At 38.8% G+C, this 23,215-nt stretch overlaps 1 protein-coding gene across 3 annotated transcripts in view; it reads right to left on the reverse strand.

Annotated features, from left to right (window-relative positions):
• Positions 1–23,215, reverse strand: part of STAG2 (stromal antigen 2) — a 164,043-nt gene that overhangs the window by 74,227 nt on the left and 66,601 nt on the right. For all 3 annotated transcript variants that reach the window (XM_049767074.1, XM_049767075.1, XM_049767073.1), the window contains exons 2-6: positions 20,796–20,936; positions 14,562–14,640; positions 10,036–10,197; positions 4,606–4,702; positions 212–288 (exon numbers count right to left, since the gene is read on the reverse strand). In XM_049767074.1, the coding sequence (XP_049623031.1) occupies positions 212–288; positions 4,606–4,702; positions 10,036–10,197; positions 14,562–14,640; positions 20,796–20,839 (459 nt within the window). In that variant the 5' untranslated portion in view covers positions 20,840–20,936. The remainder of the gene's footprint in view (positions 1–211; positions 289–4,605; positions 4,703–10,035; positions 10,198–14,561; positions 14,641–20,795; positions 20,937–23,215) is intronic.

The following is a 23,215-nucleotide window of genomic DNA, read 5'->3' on the forward strand; positions in this document are numbered from 1 at the left end:
TCTTCTACACAATGCTAATTATAAGAATTTAAGAATGTTTTCGAGTCTGGGGGTATAGCTCAATAGTAGAGCACAAGCTTCATGTTGCTTAACAGCCTGGGCTCAATCCCCAGCACTATAATTAAAGAAAAGTTTTCTATAAAAAGTTTTCTTAAAAAGTAAGTCAAAGTCAATATGCATAAATTTAACAAACATTTAATTAATAAATTACCTCATCAAACTCTTCAGTCATCTTTCGAATTATTTCAGAGTTCTGCATATGTCTAAACATTTCTGCTGTGACAACTCCTGAAATTTTGTAAGTTTAAGAAGTTAATACAAGGCAAAATTAAAAAAAATAATGTTGCAGCCAGTTTCTAATGCTAAAATGTCTAATTACATAAGGTAGGTATATTTCTCCACTATGTGATCTTTATCAAGACAGTAAGCCATATAAACAAAGCACAAAGAAAAATCACTCTCAATATGCACAAGATAAAGGCCCCATACTTCTGACAGAGAATTCTCTTCCTGGGACCAAAGAGATAGCAAAGCAGGTAAGACATTTGCCTTGCAAGCAGCCAACCCAGGTTGGGTCCCTGGAATCCCATAGGATTCCCTGAGCCCTGCCAGGAGTGATTCCTGAATGCAGAACCAGGAATAACCCCTGAGCATCACTGAGCGTGGCCCCCAAAACAAAAATAAATAAATTTTCTTCCTACCATAATCAGCCTTGGCCATTTCTAAATAATACAACTCATGACTACCTTGTTATATTTAGTGGCTGGCCTACCAAATACAATATATAATCAACATGAGGCATCAAGTAGGATAATGTTTAAAAACCTGAGGATTCTCCTGATGATAGAGGGGAAGCAGAGTTAATTTTAGCCAAACTTATTTAACAACTACAGCTACATATAAGGCAAATATATCCCATCAACCTCAAAATAGGCTTCAAATAAATCTAAATAGTATTTCCTACAAATTCAGAAGCCTGTAATCTACTTGGAAGTTGGAAAGAAAGTGAGGGTGGTAAGAATAAACTACTAAATATTGTATATAAAATAAATGCTTTAAGGATTGGCAATTTCAATAAAAGATATAGAACAGTCTCCACCTCTCTCCCAAAGGATTAGTCCATGTATTTTTCGGAGAAGGAATAAGGATATTTTGAACTTTAAATAAAGATGGGCCAGGAACAGGAGCAATAGTACAATGGGTAGGGTATTTGCCATAGATATGGTCAACCTGGGTTTGATACCCAGCACTTCATATGTTTGCCCTAGGCCTGCCAAGAGTAAGCCCTGAGCACTCACACACACAAAAATAAAAAAAATGAGACAGTAAAGGAAAAATGGATATATACTTCACCTGGTAGTAAAAGCTAGGCTAAGATCAAATGCTGAAAAAAAGAATTTCAAGGGAAATGTTATGAAGTAGGAGATAATGCAAAAAGACTATGTGCCATGAATGTTCACTGATAAAGAGAACCACATTGAAAAAAAGAAAAGAACCATGGATTTCCAAAGTCACATTTCTATTGCTTGTTTATCACTTATTCATTGATAGTCTTAACAATGAATACAGTATCATCTAAGAGAAGAACACCATAGTACAGAAAAGAAATCATTAAAATTCAGTGATATTTTATTTTGTGTGTGTGCATGTGAGAGAAATTATAAAACAAATATATCCTATTTACAACCCCAAGCTTGGAGGAAAACAACAATTACTTCCGTTCCTTTTCTATAGTCATGCATTTTAAAACTCATTCCTAGTTACAAGCTTAGGATGTACATACTATAATTCTGAATTTAGAGATGAGGAAACTAAAGCTAAACTGAAGAGAATCTAAATGCCTCATATGGGGTACAACATCCTACTTGTCCACAAGATAAATTTTAGTGGCATTTTATAAAAACCCTTACTTAGCAAAACATTTAACCCTTTTTTAAAATTTTTATTATTTCACATATTACTATATTAAGAAGAATACAATTTCCTTGGATAAAGAAGCATGCTCTAGAAAAACTTCTTCCATTTTAAACTCATATTATGAGCTTGGCATTACTAGAGAATAAGTAATGTAACCCTTGGTGCAATTTAGATGAAATAAGGATTTATGTATAATAAATTTTTAAATATCCTTTTCTTATAGCTTACTTTCTTTTCAAATAAAAGTATGAGTTAGGGGCAACAGAGATAGGACAGCAAGCAGTAGGGCGTTTGCCTTGCAAGCAGCCAATCCAGGCTGGACAGTGGTTCGAATCCGAGCATCCATCTGGAGTGATTCCAGAGTGTAGAGCCAGGAGTAACCCCTGTACACTACTGGGTATGACAACAACACCCCCCCCAATAGAAAAAAAAGACAAGCTCCAGAAAATGAGCTGGATAATACCGTATTTGCCGGCATATAAGACGACCCCCTAATTTTGCAGTTAAAACATAGGTTTAGGCCTATATTCGCTGTATCAGACAGAACGTTCCTGTGCTGCAACTGTATCTACCACAGTGAGCCAATCACAAGCAGAGGTTCAAAGGTTATACTGTAATAGACTCCCTCTCTGACTCTGGCCAATCTGAGCAGGCTTTTGACAGTGTAGATTCGGGTCCAGAACATTGTCTAATTTGCATGCATAAAAAGCCTGCTTGGATTGGCTGAGTTAGAGAGGCGGTCCGAGCAGCCATGCAGTGACTGGTGCAGGATCGAGTTGAAAAATCTGTTTTGTGGCAATATTCAGACAATTTTCGTTTAGCGGCATATTGAAACATTTTTCGGGATATACTCAGCATATAAGACGACCCCTGATTTTCGGTTGACTTTTTTTTTGTTTCAAAAGTCGTCTTATACGCTGGAAAATATGGTAGATAAAATAAAATATACATGAAATAATGTATCTTTTTTAAAATTTGGGCGGGAGAGGTAGCATGAAAGTAGGGCATTTGCCTTGCATGCAGAAGGACAGTGGTTCGAATCCTACATCCCATATGGTTACCCAACCCTGCCAGGAGTGATTTCTGAGCGTAGAGCCAGGAGTAACCCAGGAGTAACCGCTAAGCACTGCCCCTCCAAAAAAAGTTAACCTGAGGCCATGATGTGCATGTGTTAGGCTCTGAGCAAAATCATCAACACAACAAAAAGAAAGAGGGGTAGAGGGGGAATGGAGCACAAGGAGATAGCTCCCAGGCCAGTACAGACTAGCTAGGTTTCACCAGGAGTGGCTCCTGGGTCCCCTCAATACTTCTTGGGAGTTTCTCCTATTTAAAAAAAATCTCTGCTATCACTACAATACTCCCTCTGAACAGAGTTTGTTCAATTTTGTAATTCTGCTAAAGATGACAACTCTATAGTTTAAAATTAAAACAATTTCTCAAAATTGACAATGATATTATGAAGATCAAGTTAATGTGTCTGTATAGCACATCTACATACTGCACTGAGTGTTATGATCAATCTCAAAATGTATCCATTTTATCCTATATTGTTTACCTATTCTAATGACAATATTATAAAGGTTTGCTACAGAATTAAAGAAATAGACATAAGTAGATTTTCTTCTTGAGATTATCAGATTTCTTAAAACCAATAATTTCCTAGGATATACACAAATTGATTAACTCTTAAGTGTACTTCCTTCCTAACCTCTATGTCCCTGTGCTTTATTTTTGGGGATTTGCTTTTGGATTTTATTTTTCGTGTCATTTCATCAAAGGTAGAATTTTATTAGATAACTCCATGATTTATTGACCTGAGAATCTTCTAGAATTTCAAGAATGGGTCAAGTATCAGGGAGACACAAATGACAGATCAGAATTTACCCATGATCTTGACAGAATTATCTATTAATCTAGATCTGGATACATGACTCCCCAAATCTTACATAACTTGGTTCCATGTTCAAATGTCTGCACTAAATATTTTGTCTCAGAAACATTTCTATATTCTACACTTCCCCCCTCCTACTTCAAAATTCTTTTCAAAAAAGTAAAAAACATTTTCAGCAAAACCTTACTCCCAACCTCGTTTATTTTTTTACTTTGTAGAAGAACTGGAAATATTTTGTTTTTGTTTTTGGGCCACACCCAGTGTCACTCAGGGGTTACTCCTGGCTATGCACTAAAAGATCGCTCCTGGCTTGGGGACCACATGGGACACCAGGGATAAAACCAAGGTCCTTCCTGGATCGGCTGCATGCAAGGCAAATGCCCAACCTCTATGCTATCACTCCAGAACTGAAAATTTTACCGATTACCTCCCTTAACTTACTTTACGTACTTATTTACCTACTTATTGTTATGCATGGCACTTTATAATTCCCTAAACTTTACAATTCCCTGTCACTTGTACCTTCATTATCTTCCTTTTCCCTTCTTAGTCTATTTCCTTGTTCCTAAAACCAGATGCTGTAAGTGGGAAATATATCTAATAAAAGTAGCATAACAATTATAAACTTCCAGTTTTCACTTAACTTTCACATACAAATATAACTGTCTCAACTTTGTGTTTCTTACTTTGTTCGTATCTTTTTTCCTTACACACTATTTGTTACAAAACAATCTAGCATGGGACAGTTTTTGATGTCAAGTACTAACATATCTTTCAGTGGGACAAAATTATCTTACCTTTACAGCCTGAACACTGAATAAAAAAGTTGATGAGGTCAAGAAGTGCTATATCTCGGTCATGCTTGTATGACTCTATCCAATCATCTACCACCGACTACAGTAGAAGGGGGAAAAATTAGATTTATCTCATGCTCTAAAATTAAGTTACTAAGCTCAACATTAATATCACATTATTTTAAGCTAACATATATCCTAATACACTATAAAAATGTCAACTTTACAAGCAAATTCTGTAAAATAATCACCTGACAATACATAATGATGATTAATCTTCTATTTGAGATTTAAAAGAAACTAAAAATCAACTACAGAATCCAATTCTATAAAGTATACATATTATTTAAATAGCTTTTTAAATATAATAAAAACGTTACATTTATATTCTAATATGATTACTACTAAAATATACAATAAATATGTAACATTAATGGTGTAATGGAACACAAATAAAACTTTAAGAGGTAAATTAAAGGGCTAAAATCATAGTACAGTGGGTAGGACACTTGCCTTCAAAGTGGCCAACCCAGGTTCCATCCTCTGTACCCCATATGGTCCCAGAGGATAACCATTGTGCAACCCCCTCAAAGAAATCAATTCTAAGCTGGAGAGTTCAACCATTGCCTGTAGGAGGAGCAGGTCTATCTCCAGCAACAGTAGTGTGACTAACAAGCAGACTGCATGTAGTTACAGAGAAAGACATGAACAACTTCAAGTGTGGACCCAAAATCAAATAAGAAAATTCCAGGAGGTAAGAAAGAAAGTAAAGTAATTACAACACTGCAAACAGAATCTGATTGCCTTCTACACCCCACTGTCACATGGTTCCCGTGTTGCGTCGAAGCCCCTAAGTACAGCCAGGGTAGCCCATGTGCTCCACAGCACCACAGGGTCCAAGTAGCACCACATCCATGCGTCTTAGCAGTGAAATAGCAGCCCAGCTGGACAAGTATCACCAGGAGTGGCCACAAAATACTTAAGCACCATTAGACAGGGGACTGGCTTGTTTATAAAAATTAAATACCATGACCAGGGCACAGTTCAAAGAATAGGATGGCAAGCATGCATTTGCTCCATTCCCAGAAACCACATGGCTCCAGAGTACCACTGAATGTAGTCCTCGTGAACCCTGGCACTTGACTAGAATAGCATCATACTGCCAGGTTCAAATATCAGGTTGGTTGGTTGGTTGACTATGGCCAGAGTGATCCCAAAGCACCCTGAATATTATTAGAAGCACACACCTTCCTCCCTGCCAAAAAAGACCCCCACAAAAAAGGAAAAAGGAAAAGAAGAGGAAGGGGGGAGAGGAGGGGAGGGGAGAAGAGAGGAGGGGAGAGGAGGGGAAAGAAGGGGAGGGGAGAGGAGGGGGGAGGGGAGAGGAGAGGAAGGGAGGGGAGAGAAAGGGAGAGGAGGGGAGAGGAGGGGAGGGGAGAGGAGGGGAGGGGAGAGGAAGGGAGAGGAGGGAAGAGGAGAGGAGGGAAGGGGAGAGGAGGGGAAGGGGAGAGGAGGGCAGGGGAGAGGAGGGGAGGAGAGGGAAGGGGAGAAGAGGACAGGGGAGGGGAGAACAGGGGAGGGGAGAGGAGGAGAGAGGGGAGAGGAGGGGAGAGGAGGGGAGAGGAGGGGAGAGGAGGGGAGAGGAGGGGAGAGGAGGGGAAGGAGGGGAGGGGAGGGGAGGGGAAGAGAGAGGAGGAGAGAGGAGGGGAGAGAAGGGGAGAGGAGGGGAGGGGAGGGGAAGAGAGAGGAGGAGAGAGGAAGGGAGAGAAGGGGAGAGGAGGGGAGGGGAGGGGAGGGGAAGAGAGAGGAGGAGAGAGGGGAGAGAGGGGAAGAGGAGGGGAGGGGAGGGGAGGGGAGGGGAGGGGAGGGGAGGGGAGGGGAGGGGAGGGAGGGGAGAGGAAAAATGATGTGTGATTTGGTTAATCCTGTGTAACGTGGAAGGAAACAAAGGAACAAAAAGTCCAGGGGATGGATTTATACTATAGCCAGTTGATATGAAGTATTTTATAAAGAAATCTGGGGTGAAAGTTCTAGAGATGGACAAACTTTTGGAAGATTGTAAACTGTTTCTTGCTTATATTTCATATTCATCCTTGGAAAGTTACCACAAGTTGGAATATAGAGAAACTAAGCTGAATTTACAGACGTTTCTTGGAGAGCTACTATGGACATTCAACTTTAAATGGGGGTGTGAGGAGACATTTAGAAACCATAACAGCATACAGGGGAAATCTAAGACATAAATATGACAAAAATAACAAGAATGTTCATTCCTCAAATACTAACTACCACTTAAAATACCACTGACAAAAGGAAGTGAATATGTAACTAAGCCTTTTTGTTTTCTTTTGTTTTCATAGTTTTTGGAGGGACGCACACACTGCAGTGTTCAGGACTTACTCTGAGCACTGCACTCAGGGATCACTTCTGGCAATACTTGGAGGATGATGTGGGGTGCTGGGGACTGAATCTGGGGTGACCACATGCTAGACAAGCACCCTATCGGATGTACTCTTAACTGGCCCCAGACTTCACATTTTTAACAAAATTCAGATGTGTCAAGGAAATAATTTAAAGGACCAGAGCACGTTTTTGCATACAGGAAACTCATGTTGAATCCCTGGCATAGAATGGCCCCATAGCACTGCTGGAAAAACTGCACCAAGAGTGGCTACTATGTGTAGGCCCCAATTTTTTTGATAAGGTAAAAAAGAAAAATCCTCTGAACTAGACAAAAATAGAACAACATGGAGCCGGAGAGATAGCATGAAGGTAAGGCATTTGCCTTCCATGCAGAAGGACAGTGGTTCAAATCCCCACATCCCATATCGCCCCCCACGCCTGCCAGGAGCGATTTCTGAGCGCAGAGCCAGGAGTAACGCCTGAGCACTGCCGGGTGTGACCCAAAAACCAAAAAAAAAAAAAAAGAACAACATAATTATCAGTGGATGTTAGTTGGGATACCTGATGTTAACAAGTTTACTAAGTACCTAAAACATGCTATAGAAAAGAAGCATAATATAAAAAGGAAAGCAATAAAATAGTATGTAATGTAAATGAGATCTCTTATCCCTTTGAAAAAATTAACACAAAAAGGGAATTGCAAGAAGGGGATAATTATTAAGTAAGACTAAATAAATAATCCATGGTGTGCTAATATATAAGACATGTTTAAAATGTCAAATGCATACAAAAACATATATTGAATTAAGAACTGGATCTACACACTAATAATAACTGTATAAAAGTAGGTAAATGTAGGTAAATGAAATAGATTCAAATTTAAGAAAATGCATTGCATTAGGGAGATAGTTCAAAAGATAAAGATACAAGTTTTAGATGTTGGAGGTTTGATCTCTAGCACCTCCAGATCCTCCAAACTCCATTTGTTATGACCCAAAATATATAATATAAAAAAACACTGCTTTGGAGCCCGGAGCCGTGCTGCAAACAGGAGGGCATTTGCCTTGCACATGCTAACCTAGGAAGGACTGCAGTTCAATCCCCTGGTGTCCCATATGGTCCCCCAAGCCAGGAATGATTTCTGAGTACATAGCCAGGAGTAGCCCCTGAGCATCACCAGGTGTGGCCCAAAAGGAAAAAAAAACACTGCTTTGTACAACTAATGTTAGCTAGAACTGCTAACATTTTTACATTTTATATCTAAAAAGTCATTAATGCCAGTAAGTACATTAATTTATTTACAAAAACACATCCAGGTAAATATTTAGTTATAAAAAAGATAAGTTGGGGCTAGAATAATAGGACAATGGTACGACATTTGCCTTGCACACTGTTGACCCAGAAAGGACCTGGGTTCGATCCCCAGCGTCCCATATGTTCCCCTGAGCCTGCCAGAAGAGGCTTCTGAGTGCAGAGTCAGAGGTAATCCCTGAGTGCTGCTGGTATGGCCCAAAAACAATAGAGATGGAAGAATGGATGGATGGATGGATGGATGGATGGATGGATGGATGGATGGATGGATGGATGGATGGATGGATGGATGGATGGATGGATGATTAGGTAGATAGGTAGGTAGTAGGTAGATGGATGGATGGATGGATAGATAGATAGATAGATAGATAGATAGATAGATAGATAGATAGATAGATAGATAGATAGGCAGGCAGGCAGGCAGGCAGTCTAGGTTAGGTTAGGTCAGGTTAGGTTAGGTTGGGTTAGGTTGGGTTGGGTTGGGTTGGGTTGGGTTGGGTTGGGTTGGGTTGGGTTGGGTTGGGTTGGGTTAGATTAGGTTTTTGGTTATTTATTAATGACAAAAAGTTTAAACAGCTAATTCTCCCCTAAACTACCAAGTATATCTTATATTAATTAAAGGACTGGAGTGTATGCTCTGCATGTGAAGGCCAGAGTTTAATCCCCGCACCACATGGTTCCCCAAGTACTGACAGAGAGTGACTCCTAAGCACAAAGCCAGAAATAGCCCCTGAACCCCTTTCTCCCTCTTAATTTCTTGTTTTTGTTTTGTTTTAGGGTCACACCCGTTGGTCCTCAGGGGTTACTCCTGGGTCTACACTAAGAAATTGCTCCTGGCAGGCTCGGGAGACCATATGGGATGCCAGGAAGCAAACCTGAGTTCATGTGCACTGCAAACGCCCTACTGTTGTGCTATCGCTCCAGCCCCTCTCTCCCCCTCTTTAAAAAAAAATCAACAGAAAACAAAACCGCATTAGTTCTGTAGAGTAAAAAGAGGATGTGTTTCTTATAGCTTTTCAAAAATCATTACTGAGCAAGAGTATTTTTCTCAATTTTTAAAAACCCTACATTGTAAAGATGGAACATTCCGATAATCACAAAACTATGAAAAAACAAAATTAAGATGATTTGACATGGATATGACTCCACATTTTATTAAGAAACAGGACAAGTTAAGAAAAACTAATAGGGACAAGAACGTTAATACAGAGGGTAGGATCCCCAGCATCCCCTATGGTCCCCTGAGTGCCACCAGGAGTGAATCCTAAGTGCAGAATCAAGAGAAACCCCTGAGCACTGCAGGGTGGGGCCAAAAACAAAGAAAAATTGTGACAGACAACAGTAACTAAAAAAATAAAGTCAAGCTCCATTCAGTGAAGTGGATAAATGATTACATTAAGTCACTCAACCAAGAATTCTATGTGGGCAACGACTTTGTATTTTAACGGAAACTACAAATTCCAGTGAAAACTGAAATCTTAAGGTCAGTATTTTCAGGAGCATCTTTTTAAAGCCAATTTTTATTATGTATCCTTTAAAAATGCAGCTAAAAAGTTCTATGTCTAAAGAGCCAAATCCAAAGTTTTCTGACAAATTTACTGCATTCTCCTAAAAGGAAGTATTAGAAATGTTTTAAGACACAATTAGAAAAATCAGGAACTATTTCTAAAACAATATTTTAAATGAGCAAATCATCTGGAACACAATGATCAACATTACCTGCATAGCACTCTTGCCCATTTTAACAACTTCAAACAACATCATGTTTTCCACTCCATTCTGTTGGTGATGGCCGTTCATTCGGTTTGGACCAGGAGGTTTTCCTCCTCCATTTCCACCTTTGCCCTTTTCTCCTGGTCCTTTTTTGCCTTTTTTACAAGTCTGGATTTTAAAATAAAAAAACAGCATAGGTTAGCTTAGCACTGGGAGTTCAATATAGCTGTGGCAAAAGCGTTGACAGAGAACTTTATTATAACATGAATAAACCTGACCTAGAACAGATTGGCAAATGGGCTAGTGATGTAGCTTCTAAGCTCCAGCAGTGAAAAAAGTAAAAAGGACTTTTGTACACATAAAATAATATGGTTTAAGTAGCCTCTCTCTGTTTATTATTGTTTTCTTTTTGTTTATGATGTCATATACCTCACATCGCCTTTAAAGACTGACAGAATTAATGGATCCAAATTTCTTACTCTTAGATTTTGTCTTGGCAATTTTCTGAACCTGACCATGTTTCAGAGAAATTTTCTAATTTGTAAAGGGTAATACTCTTCTACCAGCTTCACAGCTGTATCTATATCTTATGCTATAGGTTATAGTGGGCAGTAGGAATAACAATTTATCAATTAAGTATCTCATACTTAGTTCAAAATTTTAAATTAGTTTCTACTTTTTTTACATGTTACTGCAGTACATTGATAAATTCCAAACAGTACCAACCTCACTATATTTCTGGGTTCTCCTTGAATACTTATCAAAAAAATGACACAGTGAGCATGAAAGCCTTTATAGAAACACTGTGGATATTGGGGGTGAGGGAAGATCACCTCATAAAACAGTGGAAAGTTGCTTGTATGCCTCAATTATAAAATTTATCAGTTTTATACCTTGTTAGCGAAAAAGTTATTCTCTAACCCAGAGTGACAATTTCTAAAATATTAGCATAGGACCAAAGTAACAACACAGCTAGCACAGTTTGATCTGCCGCACCCCACACAATCCCCCAAAACTGCCATGAGTAATTTCTGAGCACACAGCCAGGAGTAACCCAAGTGCTTCTTGGTGTGGACAAAAACAAACAAACAAGCAGAACACATAAAAGATCAGCATAGATCATATTATTTCATTAGATTACATCATTTCTATGGTCTCCCTTATAAACCATGTCTAGTATCTCTTTTTTTCTACGATACATTAAAATGTAAAATCTATTCCTAGGTTGGCAGTACAAAAGCAGGTAATACTTTAGAGATCATTCTAAAAATATAATCCCACTGATAGCCCCAATATTTTTAAACTTTGTTCTATAATAGGTCTTTCATCCTCCAAGAATCCAAAACCACATACTTTTAACAAATTAACCTATTCCAAATAAATGATGAACGATAATACCTTTAAATTTATATTTTCTGATAATGAGACTCAATATTTCAAAAGCTAAGTAAATAATTACTGGATCTTATTAAAAGTCTCTAGACCCCAGAAAAGGGAATTTCAGGGGTAAGGGTATAAAAAAAATCAAGTATAAAGAATACACTAAAAATATTCATTTGCAATTTATATCATAAGCCTCAATAAGTCCTTGCTGGCACTAAAACCTAGTATAATTAAAATGGCTCAATATGATATGCCATGCTAAAAACAACAATGTAAAAGAAGTAATAATTCAGAGAAATACAAGATATAAACATGGTAACATAAATGCAATCTAGAAGAATTCTACTAAAGTCTTTATGATAGTATCCAACAGGGAATTAAATTCATCATCTTTCAACAGATGGGGGCCTCAAATTTTTTGGACACTGAGCTCACAACCTGTTTCCTGTCTATAAATTTTCTAATCCATAGGATTGTTGTATTACGGATTAGATCATTTATTTGACACCATAAGTACATGGGCTGGGAAGATAGCACATGGGTATCCTTCACACCACATGACCCCCACGTACACACTCAAGCATGAAACATGGAGTTGGGCCAATAATAATATTAATACAGGGGCCGGAGTCATAGTATAGCAAGTAAGGCACTTGCCCTATATGATCCCCAGCACTACCAGGAGAGACCAATGAACCAAGAGCCAGGATTACCTTCATCACAGATCAGATGTGCCCCCCAAAAATATTAGCACATTGAATGGAACATACTTTAATGTTAAAATACAGTTGTTATCAAGATTATACTAAATATACAAGAAGAAGAGTATAGCAGGAAAGGCTTTTGCCTTGTACATGGTAGAACCACGTTCAATCCCTGGCATTCTTGAACGTTGTCAGATGTGGTCTCCCTGAAGATTATATAAAATTTGACTCCTACTAATCTACTCATAGCATTATAGCAGTGTCTAATATAGTTAATGAAACTTTAAATAAAAACAAACTTTGAGGTATCCTCTGTTCAGATGCTACAAATGGTCTAGGCCCAATTTGTAAATTACATAAAAGTCAAAAGTAGTTTCAGTTTTGTTAGATTGTTGAATTAAAAATATCTTTGTTATGAGTAATTATATAGTATACTATAGTACACATTAAATTATGATTGTCTTTGGTTTTTCTGTTTTCACCTTTCCTCTTCTCTGCTTATTTGTTTAAGTAAACACTAGTGAAAACTCAGTAATAAAATTATATAATCATCTGTAGTAAGTAAGAAGACATCCAAGTCTGTAACAAACTTAGTATATAATAGTCACTAGTTAACATATTTTGAGAAGAGATAAAAAAAAAACCTCTGTGTTCAGGAAAACTCCAGGTCTGTGTTCAGCAGTGCTGGGGGACCATACATGGTGTTAGGATTTAAACAAGTGTCATGGCTGCAGCTAGACAAGAGGCTTAACTTTATACTCTCTCTGGCCCACAAGTTATTAATATTTTTCTCTCTCAACTTCAAATTTTAAGGAAATAACACTTAAAGTACATGAATCGTGTGCACCTTAAAAAAGTATACAAGTACTAGTTAAATGAATTATATTCTATACATAATATATGTTACTATGACAAGTGAAAATTACAGATAGAAAAAAATGCTGATAGGAAAGCTGCTAATAACATACTATTGAATTTTAAAAGCACATGAAACCAGATGCACAACTTTTTAAATAAAATTCTAGGTGCGTGTTTATACAGTTATATGTATAAAAGTCATGATCAAATTGCTAAAAATATATTGTATCCAATTGATAGGATTATGTAAAAACAGTTTTATTTCTCTGTATACTTATATATTTTGTGTGTGGGGTAGGACTTGGGGGACACAGGCCCAACTATTTTAGGGATCATATAATGCTGGGGATTGAACCCAGGGTGCCCAAAAGCAATGTATGCTTTCTTTTTTTGTTTTGCTTTGTTTTTGTTTTTGTTTTTGTGTCACACCCGGCAGCGCTCAGGGGTTACTCCTGGCTTTGCACTCTGAAATCTATCCAGGTAGGCACGTCGGACCATATGGGATGGCGGGATTTGAACCACCGTCCATCCTGGATCAGCTGCTTGCAAGGCAAACTCCATACTGCTGTGCTATCTCTCCGGCCCACAATGTATGCTTTCTAACCCTGGAATCCATGTTCCTGTTCCTACTTATATTCCCTAAAAGTAAATGCGACATGAGGAAACAAAAACAATTTTTTTTTCCAGAAAGAAAAATTATTTCCTTTTGGTATGGGGTTACATAGAGCTAAAGGGACCATGTAGTACAGATAAATTCCTAGCCTACTGCATGCAAATCCTGTGTTCCAATCTGTTGAGCTATCTAGGCCCCAGAGACAAGTTCTAAACAAAAATCACCATTGTACAAGGTATTTACAAATATGCAGGGCTGAATGTACATTCCAAATCAGTAAAAATAATTTGAGCAGTCACTACATTACCCATGCTACATAGGCTACCCACTCATGATCTATAAATCTGTAGCATATTTACTCAGAATCTCCTCTCATTAGAACCTCATCTCATTAGTTTTTATCCCTAACATATAAAGATTTTTCCAATTGTAACCCATTAAGCTTACACTGGTATGCATTAGAAAAGAAACCTTAGGCCTGGAAAGATAGTATGGCTCGTCCGTGTTTGATGCCTGTCATCACATAATGTTCCCTAAGCACCACCAGGAATAATTACTGAGTACAGAGCCAAGAATAACCCCCAAACATCACCGAGTATGAAATGAAGAGAAGAGGAGGGGAGGGAAGGAGAAAAAAAAAAGAAAAACGTATCTACTACTTTGCTATATATATGACCACTCATGCAAATAAAAATAAAGCCAACGAAGTATCAGTTTACTTGCTTAACATGCAGGTCTAAATAGTAAACTTCTAAAAATGATATATGATTAATTTCAACTTTAGTGGAAATGATCATAAGTCATTTCATCTAGAAGTTAAATCAAAGAAACTCCAGAATGATTAACAGATCCTTGGGGAAAAGCATTTTTAAAAGACAATAATACAATATATAGCTAAAACCGAAATGCATGTATGGTTACAGATGTACAAATTGTCTTAAGAACCAAAATAAAGTTAAATATTCAGTACATACTTTTCCTTTGCCTTGCTTTTGGTTTTTTCCTTCAATGTCTTCAAAATCTGTGTCAGAAGAAAAATGTGTTTCTGACTCCCTATGACAGAAAGGTAAACAATTATTTAAAAACTTGCTGTGAAATGTAGTTTTTAATGTTTACCCTATTTCCTAAGTCTTAATTATATATTGATATATCAGGCTTAAACATAATTAATATTCTTTTCCAAAACATCATCATAGCACATTTCTAAATATGTAAGATTATAACTACAAAAAAAACAACCTACAAGTTTACATTTTATTAAAAACATTAAATAATAAAAAACATTAATAGAAAGAAAAAAACATTAAATAAAACAATGATGCAAAATTTTATTTCTAAGAATTATATTAAGAAATAATAGCTGTTTTCAATTTTCAATTAAAATAATATTATGATATAGTACAAAGGAAACATTTTTAACACTAGGTACTAGGTCGCCTTTATTTGCAAACTTTAGCACTATTAAGCATCCTCTAGCCTCTTGTACTGCAAAAATTGTTTGTAAATCTTGGTGTGTCTAACTGTGAAACAAGTATTTCTAAGGGCTGGTCGTGTATTTTAGTGGTACGGGTGTATACAAGACAAGAATCTGATTTTGATCCCTGGCATCACCACCTCCCACATGCCCCATCAAAAAACATTTCTCTGAAAACATTTTTAAATAAATAACTTAAAAATTCTTTATGAGGGTCAGGAGGAAGGGCTGAGCACATGCACTACACGTAGAAGGCTTGACCTCTCATCTCTTACACTGACTACATGGACCCTCTGAGTACCACTGGGTCTGACCCTAAGCACAGAGCCAATTATGGCCCAAATCCCACTCAAGTGTTTGTTTATTTTTTGTTTTTGGGTCACACCCAGCAGTGTTCAGGGGTTACTCCTGGCTCTATGCTCAGAAATCGATCCTGGCAGGCTTGGGGGACCAATACGGGATGCTGGGATTCAAACCACCGTCCTTCTGCATGCAAAGCAAACACCTTACCTCCATGCTATATCTCTCCAGCCCCCCTCAAGTGTTTTATTAAATAAACTGGTGATGATAGAGTGATAGTACAACAGGTAGGCCATGTGCTGTGCATGTGCCTACCCAGGTTCAATCCCTGGCTGCCTCAAACCAGCCAGGAGTAATTCCTAAGTACAGGGCAAGGAACAACCTCAGCACCACTGAGTATTATCCAAAAACAAAAATAAATAAATTGTGGGGTCAGAGCGATAGCATAGAAGTAGGGCATTTACCTTGCAAGCGGCCAACCCCAAACAGACCACGGTTCGATCCCCAACATCCCACATGGTCCCCTCCCAGCCTGCCAGGAACAACTTCTGAGTGCAAAGCCAGGAGTAACCCCTGAGCGACCTCCCCCCAAAAAGAATGAAATGGTAGAGAGCTAGACAGGAAAGCTGATTTTTGTACTATGAAATGTATGATCTTTGAAAAGTAACAACTTTTCAACCTTCTGATCAATAAATAAAATGAAAATGGAAAAGAGTCTCTTCAAATATTTAGATATTTAAAAAGAATAGCTATGATTTGGGGGAGTACTCTGTACAATCTTCATTTTCTCATCTGAATAAATATACATGTGCAATGCTTCCTATGTGCATGAACATGGGTCTCTCTCTCTCTATGTTTACCCTCACTTAAATAATCAAGGAAAAGTTATTTCAAATGGTACCGGGAGGCGGGGCACAGAAATTTCAAAGTGCCTAGGGTAATAAGCACATGGTCATGAGCTTATTACTCTCTAGCTCTGACACTTGAGCCAAGGCAATCCTAAAGAATCTATAGGCCTGGTATCCCTAAAGAGAAATGGACATGATATTTGGGTTACACTCAATTTTAGAATTGAGCCATACCCATAAAAGATAAAGATGGAACCCTTGGCCTTCATGTGCCAATTTTCTACTGTCATACACAGCCCTGATTCAGTTCCAAACACTGTCAAATCTGACCCACTCTCTCACCCACTCAAGCACTGCTGTGTGGCCCATATAAAAATATTTTGTGGGCCCGGAGAGATAGCACAGCAGTGTTTGCCATGCAAGCAGCCGATCCAGGACCAAAGGTTGTTGGTTCGAATCCCGGTGTCCCATATGGTCCCCCGTGCCTGCCAGGAGCTATTTCTGAGCAGATAGCCAGGAGTAACCCCTGAGCACCGCCGGGTGTGGCCCCCCCCCAAAAAATAAAATTAAATTAAAAAAATTTTTGTAAACAAAGTTTTAATCGCTTTTTACATGTAAAACTTAAAACATGTTGACAGCAGCATGTACCACCAGTGGCTCAAGGTTAAATATTGTTTAATTAACACAATTCGCAGCACATTTAATATATACAAAATCAAAGTGAGAGGCTTTTTTTAACTAGTCTTTTCTAACTAGATTTCTAGTATTTCTGTTCATTTCTTTTTGTTTTGGTTTTGCTTCAATAATCAGCTATTCAAAAGTTGGTAGGTAGGGGAATGCTTTAAATGGTGGTATATGTGGGTGTATATGCTTGTGTGTCTGTGTCCAAAGATAACATAACTCCTGGCAAGGCTAGTGGATCATATGGTATGGTGCAAAAGATTGAACCAGAGAGAAAGTTCAGCGTGCCAATCCATGATTTGTATACTGGGGCCCAGGTTTGATCACCAAACACTGCTGGGAATAGCTGTTCAACTTGATCAGGAATAGCAACTTAGCATTGCCAAGTGTAGCCCCAAAAGAAAAAAATAATGTATATATTAATGTAGAATTACAATTTTTTTTTTTGGTTTTTGGGTCACACCTGGCAGTGCTCAGGGGTTATTCCTGGCTCCAGGCTCAGAAATTGCTCCTGGCAGGCACAGGGGACCATATGGGGCGCCGAACCGATGACCTCCTGCATGAAAGGCAAACGCCTTACCTCCATGCTATCTCTCCGGCCCCGTAGAATTACAATTTATGTCACTCATTGTCATCAATATTTTTCAATAATCAATTGACTGATGTTATCAATAATCTTCCCAATTGACCCTGATAAGATAAATTAAAACTGGGGCCCGGAGAGATAGCACAGCGTCATTTGCCTTGCAAGCAGCCGATCCAGGACCAAAGGTGGTTGGTTCGAATCCCGGTGTCCCATATGGTCCCCCATGCCTGCCAGGAGCTATTTCTGAGCACAGCCAGGAGTAACCCCTGAACACCGCCGGGTGTGACCCAAAAAAACAAAAAACAAAAAAAATATATAAATTAAAACTGATTTTAAATATCTTGGTATTTAAGTGATATGCTTTTCTTCTCAAATCATTTGCTGCATATAAGCTCTCAATAACTACGAGTTATAACTAATATTCCAATAATCACAGAATAGTCAAAAGTTCAATAATACTCTTAGATTCTATCTACTAAAATAATAAGCCACTAGAAGTTTAATTGACTAGCTGGAAAACCCGACTAAAGCTGAATGAATAACCAGAGTGAGTATCTAAACATCCCAAACCACAGAAGTCATAACGAGTCTTATTTAATACTTTCCCTCTATTTTTAGGCTCAAAAGAACAACATTAAAAACTTCTCCTATGTGAAATAACATGTTAGTATGTTTGTGTGGCATGCTAGGCTGACATTTTAAAGGTTTAAAACTTCGTGTTATCTAACACATGTATGAACTTCTACTTCTCTTTAAAATCCCCACACCTCATTTATTCAAAAGCTATCTATTCTACATAAGTCTTTCTTACTCATGACTTTATTTCAAATCATTACTATTATAGATGCTCTAATAGTCAAATTAGGGCCAAAGACACAGTACTAGGTAGGATTGTCTTATACACCGCTGATGCCAGTTCAATTCTCAGTATATGTAGCCCTCCAAGCCAGACAGAAATCATTCCTGAGTACAAAGATAGGAATAGCACCTGAGCATCCACAGGTGCAATTCAAAAGGAGAATAAAAATTATTTCCTATCTGAATAGTGATATATTTATAAAGGTATTTAAAATTTCAAGGAGTTACTTTTTTGTTTTATTTAGTTTTTGTCTCTTTGGGTCATACCCGGCGGCGCTCAAGGCCCTCCTGGCTCTGTGCTCTCAGATATCACTCCTAGCAGGGACAGGGGACCATATGGAATTCCGGGATTCGAATTCAAACCACCATCCATCCTAGATTTGCTGCGTGCAAGGCAAACACCCAACCGTTGTGCTATCTCTCCAGCCCCAAGGAGTTCCTCATTTTATAAAAAACAAAAAAGGGAATTTTCCTCACAAATCTTGAAAGATATGAAGAACATTGTAATTCAGAATGGTTTCAATAAAGAGTGTTACATTTAAAAAAATCTTAATATTAATTAGAATCCTACCTTAACCAGAACACTCCTCAGTAAGACCCTGATGATTCCAAGCATGCTTTGCCTAGTAAACAACTCTGTCAGGCCCTTACGTCTGGGGCTAACTACTACCAATAGTGGCCTGTAGGTACCTAAGCAGCTACCTCATCCCCAGAATCATACTTTGGAAACACTGGAGATATCCTATTGAATACAACAGTGAAAACAAAACATTTTGTTTTTCAATGAGAATATATGTAACATCAAAAGCAGACACTGGTTATCCTAATGACTTATTTTAATAGGAGTTCCAGCCAGTGGGGCTAGAGGGGCTAACTAGAGCCAAACCCAGCAATGCTGAGGAGTTCATGGTCTCGCTGTACCTCTCAAGTTCTCTCTACAGTTCTGTCAAAGATCTTAGACAAATAGATTTTATTTTCAAATCACATCTTACGGGGCCGGGCGGTGGCGCTAAAGGTAAGGTGCCTGCCTTGCCTGCACTAGCCTTGGACGGACCGCGGTTCGATCCCCCGGTGTCCCATATGGTCCCCCAAGCCAGGAGCAACTTCTGAGCACACAGCCAGGAGTAACCCCTGAGCGTTACCGGGTGTGGCCCCAAAAAAAACAAAAAAAAAAATCAAATCACATCTTATAAAGATTCTAATAGTAAGTTGTGTTATGTGTGTTTCCTTATGTATATTAGCTCAATGTCTTGTGCCTACAACAAACACCAAAGAATAAGTAAGGCATAATATGATCACTTTTAAAGACAGAGGCTAAGAAAATACCTATACTGCAGTCACTTTATGGACCAATACAATCTGTTTCCGTTAAAACTATGAAGAACACAGCCTTCAAGATTTGTTTTTAGGGGCGAGAGGGGTAGCACAGTGGTAGGGCATTTGCCTTACACACAGCCAACCTGGGACTGACCCGGTTTGGTTCCCGGTATCCCATATGATCCCCAGAGCCTGCCAGGAGCGATTTATGTGCACAGAGCCAGGAGTAACCCCTGAGCACTGTTGGGTGTGAGGGAGGGAGGGAGGGAGGGAGGGAAGGAGGGAGGGAAGGAGGGAAGGAGGGAAGGAGGGAAGGAGGGAAGGAGGGAGGGAAGGAAGGAGGGAGGGAAGGAGGGAGGGAGGGAGGGAGGGAGGGAGGGAGGGAGGGAGGGAGGGAGGGAGGGAGGGAGGGAGGGAGGGAAGGAAGGAAGGAAGGAAGGAAGGAAGGAAGGAAGGAAGGAAGGAAGGAAGGAAGGAAGGAAGGAAGGAAGGAAGGAAGGAAGGAAGGAAGGAAGGAAGGAAGGAAGGAAGGAAGGAAGGAAGGGAGAAAAAAGATTTGTTTTTATTACCATTTAATTGTATAATAAATCTGCATTTTCATCTTAAATACTATTGCATGATATGCATTCCTTATTAATGAAAACACTTAAGTTTTTTTTTTTAATTATGCTATCAGGGGCCAGAGAGATAGCACAGCAGTAGTGTGTTTGCCTTGCATGCAGCCAATCCAGGACGAGCGGTGGTTCAGATTACGGTATCTCATATGGTCCCTCGAACCTGCCAGGAATGATTTCTGAGTATAGAGCCAGGAGTAACCCCTGATCACCACCGGATGTGACCCAAAAATCAAAAAAATTATGCTATCCACTCAAAACAATTGCTATTGTAAAGCTACTTATGCTCTCATAGAACTGCACAGAAAAAGCTATGCATCATCTAAATTTAGAAATGCATTCAACACACAGTGCAAAAAACATGAAATAACTGTTGTTATGGAGCTCATTGAGCACTGATATAAATGTTTCAAAACAAACATGCTATAGACCCTTTACATCAAAAGGTAAAATTAACTGACATGTGTACTGTGTTCCTGTATTCCTTGTTTTGTCAAAAAAAATGTATAAAGTGATCAAAATATACTTACGGTAGTAGATTAAAATCAGTTGGTATTTCTGGAGCTGCTATCATTTCTTTATCATCTTCTGGAACGCCCCAATGTCAGAAATATATTCATATATTTACGTATATAAAATGAATTGCTTCTTTCTTCTAAGTCAGAAAAATCCTTTAAAAGGATGGGAAAAGAATGTCATATTTATTATAGACTCACAAATATCAGGAAGGATATTTACACTTGAATTTCCCCTAGTGCCTGCGGATGTGTTTTAGTAAATAAGAATTTCCTTCCCTGGCATTTGACAGCTGCTGCTTTGGAGGGGAGGAGGTGGGCAGAGAAAGCTTCCAAGCAATGTTTGAGGTAGAGAAAGCTCCCATGCACTGGCTGAAGTTGGGGTGAGGAGTACACAGGTAATACTCAGCCCAGCTGCACTGGGGGTAACCAAAATCACACCAGATAGTGCTCAGGAGGTCATTTGTTATAGGGATTGACCTCAGGCCTCCTGCATACAAAACCATTGGGATTCAACCCTTTGAGCGATCTCTTGGATCCTTGATTTTCCACTACTGCATCTGTCACAACAGACTTTTCAAACTGGATTTGTTACAACTGTTAGACACTCAGTGATAATAACAATTTGAACAAATGAAAGAAGCTAAGATTATACAATTTTTCAAACTTAAGATTTCTGAACTGACAAATATACTATGCCGTAAGAATAGAATGTGACTTAATGCTTTTGAAGAATTTTTGACAAGTTTAAACCATAAAACTAAAGACTAAGAACTTTTTTCTGATAATTCAAAAGTATAGTTAATGAGAGCTAATAAGGGGCCGGAGCAATAGTACTGCAGATAGGTCATTTGCTTCACGTTCAGCCAACCCATATTCATGGACCCGGAGCCCTGTCAGGAATGATCCCTGAGCTCAGGACTAGAAATAAGCCCAAGTACCACCACTGGGGAGGGAGGGAGGAAGGGAAGTAGGGAGGGGGAGGGGAGGGGGAGGGGAGGGGAGGGGAGTAGGGAGGGGGAGGGGAGGGGAGGGGAGGGGGGGAGGGGAGGGGAGGGGAGGGGAGGGAAGGGAACAGAGCTCAATGAAGGTAGAGGGGCAGAACACCTATTTGGCAAGCTCAACCAAGAGTTTGATGCCCCACCTATGCCCCAATGTCAAATTCTAAAATGACAGCGCTGCTATTTGTGATCCTATAAAACAGCAAAACACAAAGTGGTTTCTAGCACACTGCAAGCCAGTGACGGTACGCACAACTGAAAATGTGTGACCCTCAGTAAGAACAACTAAGTGTGTAAGCAATGTAGTCAATTATGTATATATCTCAGTTTTAACAAAAGGGAGAGAATTGGAAAGGTGAAATTAAATAGAAAATAAATTTAAGAATAAAAACTAAAATATAATTTTTACATTTCTTTTTTTTTTTTTTTGGTTGTTGGGCCACACCCGTTTGACGCTCAGGGATTACTCCTGGCTTTGCGCTCAGAAATCGCCCCTGGCTTGGGGGACCACATGGGACACCGGGGGATCGAACCGCGGTCCGTCCTACGCTAGCGCTAGCGCTTGCAAGGCAGATACCTTACCTTTAGCGCCACCTTCCCGGCCCCTTTACATTTCTTTTTAGTTTCGGGTTCATACCCAGAGGTGCGTTGGCTGGATGCTGTTCTGACAACTGAACCCAGGTCAGCCACCTACAAGGCAGGCATCCTATCTGCTGTACTTTCATTCCAGCAAATTGAAACATTTTCAAGTAGGTTCTTCTATCATGAAGAAACACACTACAAAATATGACTTATTAAATAAACAGTTCATAATAATATAAGTGTTAAATATAGGAGAAAATGTGAACTAAAAATTTGGTCCCTTAAAGAATTTACATTAGCTTTAAATACCACAATGGATTACAAATGAATGCTATTTTGTGAAAAAGCATAATTCTGGCCACAGAAAGGGCACTGCAGGTTTTGAAAGGCAAAAATGCAGTTCTGAGGGGCCAAAGAAATTGGACAGGGCCCTTGCCTTTCATGTGACAAACACCAATTGAATTTGCGACATCTCAGTTTCCAAGCACCACCAGAAGTGATATATATATATATCACCTTAGTATCTCTAGTTGTGGCCCAACCTACCCCACCCCATACCCCAATGTAGTCCTTAAACAAGAAAATGCTCAAATAGCAAATGATGTCTATAAAATAGGCTGTCTGAAATTCTTGATATGTGTAACTTCATGATTTTCCTAGTTTTTCCTTTTATTTGCAATATAGTACGAGGTACCCACCAAAGAAAAAAGAGAAGCCTAAATATAGCTGCTTAATAAATGTTCAATTATCACATACTGATTAATTTATTATCATCTCTTCTAAAAGACATTAAGAAACATCATTCAAGTTTCTCGTTTACTTAAAGTCTCTTAAAATAACCCTATGTGGCTA

The sequence above is a fragment of the Suncus etruscus genome, chromosome X (assembly GCF_024139225.1).
Source record: "Suncus etruscus isolate mSunEtr1 chromosome X, mSunEtr1.pri.cur, whole genome shotgun sequence".
NCBI lineage: Eukaryota > Metazoa > Chordata > Mammalia > Eulipotyphla > Soricidae > Suncus > Suncus etruscus.